This window comes from Onychomys torridus, chromosome 8 (genome assembly GCF_903995425.1).
Source record: "Onychomys torridus chromosome 8, mOncTor1.1, whole genome shotgun sequence".
In the NCBI taxonomy this organism is placed as follows: Eukaryota; Metazoa; Chordata; class Mammalia; order Rodentia; family Cricetidae; genus Onychomys; species Onychomys torridus.
In genome coordinates this window covers 61,587,871-61,600,782 of record NC_050450.1, presented here as the reverse complement: position 1 = coordinate 61,600,782, position 12,912 = coordinate 61,587,871, and the positions used below count along the sequence as shown (strand labels likewise).

Sequence of the window (12,912 nt, the reverse complement as noted above, 5' to 3'; positions counted from 1 at the left end):
CTAAAATTTTCTGAAACTATTGTCTTATTTGCTAGTTTTGAATAAGTCTTCAGTGACAAGTCAGAGACAGAAAGAATGAATTATCAACCCATCCCTTCTAGAAAAGTGTAATGAACAAGAGTCCATTGCAGACAGACAGTTTTTCCTACAGTGGCCACAAAGCAAGTTGAACTCGTGTACAACAGACCATACAATTAGTATCTTTCAAAATAAAGAGACTCCTCTCTTTGCCTTCTTCCAAAGTATATAATGTATATTGAACAACACAAGAGACACCACTGGAGCTTCCCCTGTAGCCAACAGGAGGAATATCCACATATAAAAATTAAAAATTTAAACTTTTAAGTCATTAATAGTTTTTAAACATAATACAGACTTAAAAAGTGTTCAACATTAACCCAAGACCCCATCCCTAAGCACAGAAATCAACTCCAGATCCAGAAGTCACAGTTGTTTCTCCCTAGAAGTCCCACAGCACTGACCTTGGTCTTCACATCAGGCTAACAGCCAATAAAAGGTCCTAACAGAAACTCCCCAGGGAGGGATGGAAGCCATTGCTGCTCCAGCTCTACCTACCCGGGAGGGCAGACGCAGCTCAGGTCAGGTCTTTGAGAGTCAGCCCCCACACTAAGGTGCTGGGAGGCTGGGCTGGCAGCGTCCCTCATCTTCCCCCTCAAAGACTGTCCAATAAGCACCTGGAAACTGACTTTTCTTGGGAAAAGGTGCCGGCAAGAGCTGTCAGGGCCAAGGCAACAGTGAGAAGTTCAGTTCTCTGCTCTTTGGATGAACTGTGTAAAACATTTCTTTTAAAAGACACAATGTTAAAAATATTAAGAAAACGTCTACAAAATCTGGAGGGTTGCCTTTTTCTCCAAGGGTAAAGCTTGTGGGGTGGTGGGGAGAAGACTTGAGGGCCCAGAACTGTAGCTCTGCAGCACAAGACCAAGACGCTCTTCAACACTCATCACACTCTAAATCTGCCCACTGGGACAGCAGAAGTTCAGGGTGCAGGTAGGAGGGAAGGGCGCCAACATCTGCAAGGGAGGTTCCTACTGTGTGCCCAGCCTATGTAAGAATGTCAGATTTGAGGGCAGCTGCCAAGGCCAGGGCATCAGGACTCTGCCTCTGAACCAGAGCTACTTTCCCGGCTGACTTCAATCTGGAGCGATGGCAAGCTATCTAGTCGACTCTTTTTCTGGCGAGATTGTTCTTTCTCCTTAATCAAAGCACCCCATGCCCTCTGAAGCTCCGAGTCATCTTCCTCAGCACCAGACGGCCTGTGATCCACTTTCTTGGTGTTCTTTTCTTTGGTCTTGGGTGTAGATCCTAAGCGAGTCCATAAACCACCTATTGGGGTGAGAAGATACCTCAGTTTGGCAGTCAATCTTGAGAACCAGATAGTTCTGAGGAAGCAGGTGAACTGCCAACACCCGCCAGGCAGAAAACATCGGAAGAGGCACTTGTGACCAGGCACTTGTGCAAGTTGATGGCTTGAGGCTCACAGCTCAAAGCAGGTGTCCTCACATCAGGCATAGGACACCTTACACTTTCCTGCCATACCTGTCCCTTTCCCAGGTGAGAGGCATCATGCCCCAGGTGCATACCACCTCAGTCTGCTAGGAACCGCCAGCTCTAACATTCTGCAAACTGAAGAGTTTCTTTTACTATGACAATTCTCAGGCTTTCAGCTATTAATTTTTTTAAAAGATTTATTTATTTATTACACATACAGTGTTCTGTCTACAGGCCAGAAGAGGGCACCAGATCTCATTACAGATGGTTGTGAGCCACCATGTGGTTGCTGGGGATTGAACTCGGGACCTCTGGAAGAACAGCCAGTGCTCTTAACCTCTGAGCCACCTCTCCAGCCAGCTATTAATTTTTAAAGAGTTTTATTGGGCTGAAGAGACAGCTCAGTAGTTAAGAGCACTCATTCTTGCAGAGGACCTGGTTAAATGTTGAACACTCACATGGCACCTTACAACAAACAGTCCATAACTCCAGTTCCAGGGGATCCAATGCCCTCTTCCAACCTCCAAGGGCAACTGACATATACACAGTACACAGACAAATATGCAAGCAAAACATATAAATCAAAAAAGGAGAACAGTTTATTAAAATCTAACAAATAATATGTGTTTAGAATGTGGTGGCATAGATACACTATGAAGCAATTAAGTTTTATTTATGAAGAGTGAGGCAACATGGAAGGATTATTATGGAAAAATGCTACATGAAAAGAAGTAGATATGGGCTAGACAGATGGCTCAGTGGCTTAAGAGCATTGGCTGTTCTTCCACAGGTCCTGAGTTCAATTCCTAGCAACCACATGGTGACTGACAACTATCGATAATGAGATCTAGCACTCTCTTCTGGTGTGCAGACAGAACACTGTATACATAATAAATAAATAAATCTTTAAAAAAAAGAAAAGAACTAGATATATGTGTGGACAAAGAAACTAAATAGTGTGAAACTAAAAAGAAGCAAGGGTGTTGTGGAATATTACTTTATGTAAAGATGTGTTATATTTATTTATGTTGCGGAATATTACTTTAATTATGTAAAAGTGTTACAACTGTTCATGCTGCATTTGTTTAACGATGTAAAGATGTGTTGCTTTGCCTGCCTATGGCTCCTAATTGATCTAATAAGAAGCTGAACAGCCAATAGCTAGGCAGTAGAGGGACAAGCAGGGCTGGTGGGCAGAGAATTAAATAGGAGGAATTTAGGCTCAGGAGAGAACAAGAGAGAGGAGAGACAGAAAGAGAGAGAGAGAGAGAGAGAGAGAGAGAAAGAGTCAAGGCCAGCCAGACACAAAGTAGGACATACAGAATGAAAGAAAGGTAAAAACATACATGAAGAGAAACAGGATAAAATAAGTTATAAGAGCTAGCAAGAAACAAGCCTAAGCTAAGGTCAAGCATTCATAACTAATAATAAGTCTCTGTGTCATGATTTGGGAGCTTGTTAGTGGCCCAAAAGAAAGCCTGCTAAACAAAGGTGTGCACCCTTTTCTCCTTTCTGAACTTTGCTGTAGGCATGATACTGATTGACACCTACAAAGGCAATTATGGTAACTGGAGAGGAATAAGCACTGACTCTACTTATGCTATAACTACTGTTCTCCACTCCTTCCCATCCAGCAGTGTGAAGTGTTGCTCACCTGATTTCCTCTCCCGAGTATCAGAGTAGAGGCCTTTAACATCTTGTCTGGGAACACCTAGCCTACTATGTACATCTGAAGAGGGCTCTCTCCGAATCACTTGATTACTACTAAAAGCCTTTTCTGGAGAATATGGTCTTTTTCCTAACCGCTGACGAATATCTGGAAAAAAAAAGAGAAAATGTATACCTGTTACTAAGCATGTGTATTTTACTGTAAGTACTAAACACCAAAGATTTTTGTCTTAGCTATAGTTTCTATTACTGTTATAAAACACGATGACCAAAAGCAATTTGGAGAGGAAGGGGTTTATGTCACTGAACACTTCAATTAATAACTTATTGTCAAAAGTAGTGAGGGCAGAAACTCAAGCAAGGCAGGAACCTGGAGGCAGGAACTGATAAGGGACCCACTGAGGAGTGCTATTTACTACTGGCTTGCTCATCCTGTTTTCTTATCAGGAACCAGCCCAGGGGTGATACTGCCCACAGTGAGCTGGGCCATCCTATATCAATTATTAATCAAGAAAATGCACCATAGGCTGGCCCACAAGCTAATCTGAGAGGGGCATTTTCTCAGTTGAGGTTCCCTTTTCCAAAATAACTCTAATTTATTTCAGGCTGACAAAAAAACTAGTCAGCACAGCTCTCTAAGGACCATCTCCCACAGTGAAGGCACAGGACTTGGTATGAGAAGGCTTCTAAAGCCTGTTCTGTTCATGATTGGTCTTGCTTCTCTTAGGAAAACTTAAAACTTGGATGTAGAGGCTATCAGCTGATTGCTTGAAGTGAAAGTTTTCTTTCTTTCTTTTTTCTTTTTTGGCAGAACCAAGCAAAACTAAGTAACATACCAAATTTTTCAGTAACAAGACTGCAAGCTCCCCACAATCCTTGGACATACAAGCTGTTCTCAATAAACTTACTACATTTAACCAACAAGTATAATGAGGCTGGCAATAGGCCAAGTATAAAGGAATCATGTCCTAAACTATGCGTATTTCTCCTCCAAGCCTGTCACAGAGCCGCTGGGCCTGAGGTCTCCACTAACAAACAGCAGCTACACATTCATCGGCCTTGAGCCTTGCGTCAGCTTTTGACATTTTATGTAACCTCCTCCCCCCAGAGCTCAGGTTGAGCCTCCTCCTTGGCTTCTCTTCCATCCTTCCTCTTCCCAAGGTCCCATTCATAGCCTCAATCTTCACTGTCCCTGACCAAGTTCAGCCCTTGTTACCTTGTTTTTTTGTGCCCACTACATTCTATTCCTCCAAAATCATCTTTCTAAAGTAAGAATCAGATTATTCCCCTCCTCAAAAGATAGTTTACCAACTGCATTCTATTCCCTCCCAAGACCAAGATCCAAAGCTGTTTTCTCCAAGCCTTCACCAGTTCTCTAGCAGGTCTATGGCAGATGCTGCAGCCTCCCCAGAGACTTGCACATGCTAACCACAAGCACACCCACACACTGTTCTATCAGGTCTACTCACATATACTATCTAGTTCACACTCAATCATGCATCTAACCATACAACTTAACTTTACTGGTTTGGAGTATAAAGTATACCAGGGAAATAATATTATTTATTATTTAATATCATCTATTATTTCAGACAAAAATACTAAAAGCTAATTTTGTCAAAAATCTGGTGTTATTTTCTCATGAATCTAATGCCTAGCTAAAGATTTAGATACAACAAGAACAATTTAATCAGTTTAGAAGAGCCTATCCTGAGCCCACCTGCTCTCAGGTGCTCAGAGTATGTTATACCTTTGAGGGGAAAGGTATCCTGGCAATCAGAAGCCTATGAATACCACAAAGTCACACAGCACAACAAGCCTCACACAAGAGATTTATTGGGAAAGACACAGGACCATGGCTGCCTCTGCTCTGGAGAAGCAGCAAAGAAATGAGCAGGAGGCGGGTTTATACAGGGTTTCTTGTGGGGATGGAACTTTCCAGGGTGGCCTGAACTTGGGCTTTTTAATCTCTCTATGATAGAGCTTGGCCACCTGCATCTAAGAGGCAGGAAACAGCCAATACAGCTGTTATAGTCTAGTGGCCAGGCCTGGCCACTGGAGGGGCTTACAAGAAGGAAGTCAGGAGCATAAGGAAGAAGAACAGTACCTGGTTTAGTACTGCCAACCGCTGGCCGTGGACATGAGTGCTGACGCTTTTCATCTAAGAGGTGTCGAACATCTGAAAATTTCTCAGGCGGCAATTTGTTACCAATTCGGTTTTTTATATTGCTTGTGGATATACTATCTGCCCTCATAGAGTTCCTGTAAGGAAGGAAAAAAAAAGTGGGGAGAATACAAGTAACCAACTTCAACTGTGAGACAAGACACAAGCAAAGTCTCCTACTTCAGAGAAACTTAATCTCAGAGGACCACTGTTCACTTACAAATACCACTGGTGATAGCTCGCTTAGAACCAGGATTAACATGCTATGAAGAGATGGTGATGGCAGCCAGCTGTTGACTTTCACAGGGTGGTTTCCACATGATGCCTGTACACTTTATCACAGAACACATAACTGATGGTCACCTTCTTCTCCAAGGGCAAACAAACACTAAACAGATGTTTCAAAGAGGCTGGAACTCTGCTCACCCAGTGCAATCTGGATGTAGTCCAGCCACAGTAAATCTATAATCTCCTTCTTTAAAGATGTTATTTCTCTGTCTACAGACCACCCTACCATGATAGAGAGCATTACTCTGCTACAATTCTCTATTAGTTCTGTGAAAACTAAACACAAAGATGTGAACAAGTCCACACAAATCAACAGTAATAGCCCCCTTTCTTCCTATCTGAGAGTGCCTTGGAAAGCCAAGGCCTGGTGGTACAGGTTGCAGGCTCAGCTACCTGGGAGACTAAGAACAATCACAGATTCATATCCTGCCTATGTTACAGAGCACATTTAAATCCAGCCTACTTGGTTTAGTGAGACCCTGTCTCAAAATTTCACTAATTTTAAATAAAATCTATATTTATTGAATCTGCTCATTAAAATAACTATGTCCTCTGTTCCAGAGGTCCACAAAAATTAGGAAGAACAATAGTTTAAACCTGGTAAGAGTGTGAGCCATAGGCAGTAATGTGGGTAAAGCCCTAGGAAGGAAATTCTGCAATACATATTTTTAAAAACCCATATTTTTTCTTTCTTTCTTTCTTTTTTCTTTTTTTTTATTTTTTCAAGACAGGGTTTCTCTGTGTAGTCCTAGCTGTCCTGGAACTTGCTGTGTAGACCAGGCTGCCCTTGAACTCATAGAGATCTGCCTGTCTCTGACTCCCAAGTGCTAGGATAAAAGGCATGCGCTACCACTACCCAGTGTACTATTTTCTATAGCAAGATAGACTTTGAAGAATCTATTTAGCTAGCGCAATATTAACAGAAACATAAGTAACTATCAAAAGGGATTAGGTGTGGTGTTGTACACCTGTAATCCCAGTCAGTACTCAGGAGGCTGGGGAAGAGAATGCAAACACAAAGCCAGCCTGAGCTATGCACTGAAACTCAGTCTCAAAAAATGAAAAATAAATAGCAAGATAGCTCTGAGGTAAGGGTACTTGCTCCCAAGTCTGACCATTTCTGTTCAATATCCAGGACCCACAGGGCAGAACAAGAGAAGCAGCTCTACAAGTTGTCCTATGGCTGCCACACGTGTACTGTAGCATAGTCAGGAGTGAAAACATTTTTGTGTTGTTTTGTTTTGTTTGTTTTTCGAGACAGGGTTTCTCTGTGTAGGTCTGCGCCTTTCCTGGAACTCACTCTGTAGCCCAGGCTGGGACTAAAGGCGTGCGCCACCACCACCACCCAGCAAATGAAAACATTTAAAGAAATCTTTTCTAAGTAACTAAATAAATGATGATAGTGTTAAACAATGCACTACATACGGTGGAAAAGTTAACAGATGTCTGGGAATACAATGGTTTTCACTTTCTGTACTGTCTACGCAACAACTATTGTTTATAGAGAGGAAAAATGGGTGCTTCCATCAAACACCTACAAAGGAATGAAAATCAGGGTAAAAATGACTGCAACATGAAGAGGGATGGCACCTGTAATTACCACTTAAAAAGCAAATTATAGGGCTGGAGAGACGGGCGGCTCGGCAGTTAAGAGACTGTTCTTCCTAAGGACCTGGGTTTGAATCTCAGCACTCACACGGCAGCCAGCACCCATCTGTAACTCTAGTTCCAGGGGATCTGATAGCGTTCTCCGGCCTTTGAGGGCACGGAATTAAGATGGTACAGACATTCATGGAGGCAAAACACTCATACACTCAAAATAAAAATTAAAAAAAAAAAACAACCATCAAATTACAGAGTAGGAATATATCTCAGTTGGAGAGTGCTTTGCCTAGTATGTACATAAGAGGTCCTCTGTTCAATCATCGATATTTCCAAAATACATAAATGAGTAAATTTAATTTAAAGTTAACATTGAATAAAAAGAGGAAAAGTATTAGTTAGGCTATGGTAGCACAGGCCTTTAATTCCAGCACTTGGGAGGCAGAGGCAGGATCTTGAGTTAGAGGGTAGCCTGGTCTACAAAGTGAGTTCCAGGACAGCCAGGGGTACACAGAGAAACCCTGTCTCAAAAAATAAAAATTTAAAAAAAGAAGAAGAAGAAAAGTATTTACCTAATACTTTTCAACTGAGATTCCACTTCATCTGCATACATGGTCATTTTCATGCTTTTCTTTGGGGAAGGAGTGGAAATCATCTTCAGTTCTAAATCATAGTCCATCTCATCTGAGTCTGAGCTGCTCGCACTGGACCGCCTAGACACACTCCGCTCACGCGGCTGCTTGAGAGCTGGGAGCTCCTCATGGTACTCCACCACAACTCTGTCATCTGCATCCATGTCTTGGTCCTCCTCCTCCTCCTCCTCCTCTTCTTCAATGGGTTCCTCGGGAACATTCACCAACCCTGAAGAAATTTAACCCAAAGGTTAGAGAGGACTAAACTTAAGGCTAAACTAACAAGCATGATTTCTACTCTACATTGGGAGAAGGGAAGAACACCACCTCTGAGACTGTACTGGGGTATTTACTACCTGTAAAAGTGTCAAACTGGATGATATTCTTATCCTTACTTACTTATCCAAGAGACTGGATAAAATATGAATGTAGTAGTATAAACTCATGTACAACATGAATAATCTTCATTATTTGTTCTATATTTATAAATCTATCAGATTTATTTGTGGCTCCTAAATCAATGCTCAAGGTACTGTCAAGAACATCTGTAAACATGTGCAGACTGACAGAACTAAGTAGCCAGATGTGCTTCTTCCTGTCCAAGGCAACAGCACCAGCACCTTTTTATTCATGACTCAACTGTAAGCAAGGTAATTTTCAATTTATTAACTGCTGTGTTTTCACGTTTTATGCTTTCTCTTGATAATTTCACTGCTTAAAAATGGTCCCTAAGCTGGGTGTGGTGGTCTATGCCTTTGATCTCAGCATTGAGAGGCAGAAGCAGGTAGATCTCTGAGAGCTCAAGGCCAGTCTGGTCTACAATACAATGTGTTCCAGATGCAAGGGCTACAAAGAGAGACTCTGTCTCACAAAATAGAGAAAGAAAAGAAAAAAAAGGTCCCAAGCTGGGCAGTGGCAGCGCACACCTTTAATCCCAGCATTTAGGAGGCAGAGGCAGGCAGATCTTTGTGAGTTCAAAGCCAGCCTGGTCTACAACGCAAGTTCTAGGACAGGCTCTAAAGCTACACAGAGAAACTCTGTCTCGAAAAACCAAAAAAAAAAAAAAAAAAAAAAAAAAGGTCCCATTAAATACAGCGAGTGATGAAATGTTATGTGTTGTAAAAGGATGGTGGTGCACCTCATGAAGAAAATACCTATACTAAATAAACCTCATTCAGGCACGAGTTACAGCGCTGTCAGCTGTTAAATCAATGCCAATTAATTAATAGTGCATATTAAATCAGCTGTATTTAAATTTAAAAAATGGTCAGAGCAAGGTTACATATTGATCAGTTGACCAGATGTTTTAGATGGTTCAATATTCAGTGTAACTTCTGCCACATGAGAACCCTCAATAATAAAAATGAACATTAACTCTAAAGCTTGTGGGCTATGAGGCTTCCTTAGAAAGATGGCTCAGGGGTTAAGAGTGTATACTCCTCTTGTAGAGAACTAGAGTATGGTTCCCAGAGTCAATGGCTTGTATCTCCAGCTCCAAGGGAATCTGACACCCTCTCCTGGCCTCCACAGGTACTATACAAACCAACACACCCCATCCACACATAATTAAAAATAAAATCTTTTTTAAAAAATAAATATGAATAATGTTTGTCGTTAGTGGGAAAAACAAATACAAAGTACACTTACACTAATTATAATTATATAAAAATAGACCAATGAGATAAAGGTAAAATAAAATCAGTCACTGTATTAGAATACTTGAATTATGGGCAATTTACTTCCTAATTTCTTTACTATGAGCATAAAGAATAGGTTACAATAATATTTTTGTTTGTTTTTCAAGATAGGGTTTCTTTGTGTAGCCCTGGCTATCTTGGAACTAGCTCTATAGCCCAGGCTGGCCTGGAACTCACAGAGATCCATTGGCCTCTGCCTCCCGAGTGCTGGGATTGAAGTCACGTGGCACATGCCCAGCTGACAATATCTTAGAGTAACTGAAATTGGAAACGTATAACAGAAACTATGCTTATTACTAATACATAGATTTCAAAGGTACAATTCTGTACACACCCATTAGCTGAAAGTGTATACACTCTATTTCTTCCTGTCTCATCCCAATGACACCTGTGCACGCTGTCTGTATGCTGACTTACCTAGTTCTACAAAGCATGCAGAAGACGGTACCCATAAGTTCAAAATAAAAGTGAATCTTTTAGAAAGCATAATGAAAATGGATCCTTTATAATAAACACACAAGAAAGAAAGAAAAAACCTCAAGTCATAATGTCTCATGTTTTAGAAGCATTCATATATAAAAACCAATGTGTAAAAACACTCAACACAGCAGTCTACTCACATTATCGGAAAAGGAAACAAAATCAGTCCATTCGATAACGTTTTTTTCATGCAGTTGCTGATATTAATAGTAGAAAAATTAAGTTCCTAAGAAATTTTTATTTTCATTTTCTCTCTGTAACATATGGTCCTTTTTGTTAAAACAGTTTTATAAAATCATGTGACCTCTTTTATGGGCAGTTTAAAATTAACCATGACTTGACTTACTTTCCTCTATGTTGGCACAGGGTGAGGGCAAAGAAGAGAGGATAAGAAAGTTTGGAACCTTAAGACTGTGTTAAGAATAAAAATACGATTTTGAGAGCCAAACATGTGTGTGTCTACCCAAGAGCTGAGCAGGCAACTACCGGAATGTCGGTGTTTATACGACGTCAAGCCAACGTCATCCCCAATCAGGGCTCTCTTCTTGATCACATCCCGCTGAATGCGACGGGAATGATATCTTCGCTTCCTGCAATATTGCCAAAATAAGCACACCATCAGAAACCAATAAGAAGGATGCTGAAATCCACTTCATTCCAGCTCCACAATGGCACAGCATTAGGTGCCGAAGCAGTGTCTCCTATCATTTGCCACAGCTAAGAATCATGAGTTCTTCCTCACTTTCCTTCAGTCCACAGGAGGTTCTGACATTCCGCCACAGAATACCAACTGAAGGATGAAAAACAGCTGAAGAGGTGTTCAAATGACTGTATTTTTAAGCCATGCCTGGTGGCACATGCCTGTAATCCCAGCACTTGGGAAGGTAGAGGCAAGAGGATCAGGAGTCCAAGGTCCTGCCTGGCTACATAAGAGTTTGAGACTTGCCTGGAATACATGAGACACTCTTTCAAAAAACTAAAACCAGAACAAAATATTTTGCAACGGTGACCAGTGAAGATAGAGACTTAAAACTGACAAAGTTCTGAGAATGAAAGACTCTTGAATGCCTAACCACAAATGAGACATCTGTGTCATCCCTTCCAAGTCTCAAGAAACACTGTAGAAGAAGGCCCAAAAGAATGTAAGAGCTGGAGAAGAGTGAAATGGGGTGGAACACTGACTTCCTGGTTACAGCATGATTGCCACACTCTTAAACTCACAGCTGCACAAAACCTACACAAGATTGAGTTCATCAACCCCTGTTATGGAATGGGGAGAGACTCACAGGACCCATGATTTATACGCAGTTTGTAGTTGAGTGGGGAGGGAGAGATTTTCTTCAGTGACTACTAGTAGGTACCCATGCTCCTGTAAAAAGGAAACCCATGGGTCACTCACACACCAAAGAGAGACATCAAAGTAGAAGGGAACTAGTTGGAAGAGGAGTGGGTAGGGATAGGGGAGGCCAAGATCAAACTATCAAAATGCATTATATACCTGTATGTGAATACGATAATGAAGCCTATTATGTGCAGTTAATATATGCTAATAAAAACATTAAGATAAACAACCATAATATTTTAAGGTTTTAGACTCACCATGAATTGCTAAGAATTCCTTTCATGCCTCCATAATTTGGATTTCCATATTTCATATAATACTGACTTCTTCTGGCTGCTCCAAGTTCCTTTTTGTCATCTGAAAGTTAATAGAATAGTTACTTAGGGTTTCCTGTGAGTGTGAAGATAATATTGACTGCTTGATTTTGAATTTGTTTTTTGAAGCTGGGTCTCACGTAGCCCAGGTTGGCCTTAAATTTACAATATAGCAATAAAAAGGGCATATAATTCATCTATCTATACTACTTTATATATGTCCAAAAGGAGCCAAAATTAGCATAACTATAGGGATAGCTGCATATCCAGTTATCAAAATATTATATGCAATGGCCTATTCCATCACCCCCAAAAGACCCTGCAATAACCTCATGGCATTCTCCCAAATTGGGACATATAGTGGCATCTTCTACTGAGACAAGATACCAGCAGGCACATTTCTTCTGCCGGAATATAGGGCACAGAAATTATGTAGAGACAGATATCAAAGCACCTTCATCTGGTACTATGGTAGACACGGGTGGCAACCCTAACACAACCATCACCAATGGGTTGCCACCATGTGCCCCTATTCCCTAGGAAGCTGTGGCAGTGCATTAGCACTGCAGGACTCATATATCTGTTATTTGGGCACAGACTACTGGCTTGTTTATTAGCATTAGTGAAGGTGAGTATCCTCTATGAAAAGATGTATGAGAACTTTATGAAACAGGTAGACATGGTAGACAATGGGCTCTCCCAGTGAAGAAAGGGGAACCTCAGTATTCACTGGCTATTACACTGAGCACCTAGGTTGCTCAGCTTCATCTCACCTGAAACTAGCCCAAAGACACCAAGGCAAAGGTCACACACACACACAGCTTTGGTTTCTGTAAGATCTGACTTCTACCAGCACAGCTGGCCTAGGCCTTGATGGAAGACTCCCTGGCCCAGCAATTCCAGAAAGATTCAAATGGGGTGATAGTGGAACTGAAAGAACACCTTTGCTCCTGGCTATCACTGTTATCTATGCTGACCAGGATAGACACAGTGGTAAACTCAGTGTGTGCCCAAGGAATCACATTCATTTCAAAGCCAGCTCTTTTGTCAGACATGGTGGTATATTTGGGATAAAGCCCTGGATCAGATCAGTGTACCCCTAACTAAATCTTCATCCACAGCAGTACTTCAATGGTGGGTTCCGCATGTTAGAGAGTACCCTGAGCATTGTCAATGCCATTCTGGTCCCGTGCCCAGCACCTATGGTTCCTAC

General features: G+C 41.4%; 1 protein-coding gene across 1 annotated transcript in view; it reads right to left on the bottom strand.

Moving 5' to 3' along the window:
• Nucleotides 1–235: 235 nt before the first annotated feature.
• Ncbp3 (nuclear cap binding subunit 3) overlaps nucleotides 236–12,912 on the bottom strand; it is a 29,629-nt gene continuing 16,952 nt past the window's right edge. The window contains exons 8-13 of the mRNA XM_036197515.1: nucleotides 11,643–11,742; nucleotides 10,530–10,633; nucleotides 7,807–8,095; nucleotides 5,288–5,442; nucleotides 3,167–3,328; nucleotides 236–1,347 (exon numbers count right to left, since the gene is read on the bottom strand). Coding sequence (XP_036053408.1) covers nucleotides 1,112–1,347; nucleotides 3,167–3,328; nucleotides 5,288–5,442; nucleotides 7,807–8,095; nucleotides 10,530–10,633; nucleotides 11,643–11,742 — 1,046 coding nt within the window. The 3' untranslated portion in view covers nucleotides 236–1,111. The remainder of the gene's footprint in view (nucleotides 1,348–3,166; nucleotides 3,329–5,287; nucleotides 5,443–7,806; nucleotides 8,096–10,529; nucleotides 10,634–11,642; nucleotides 11,743–12,912) is intronic.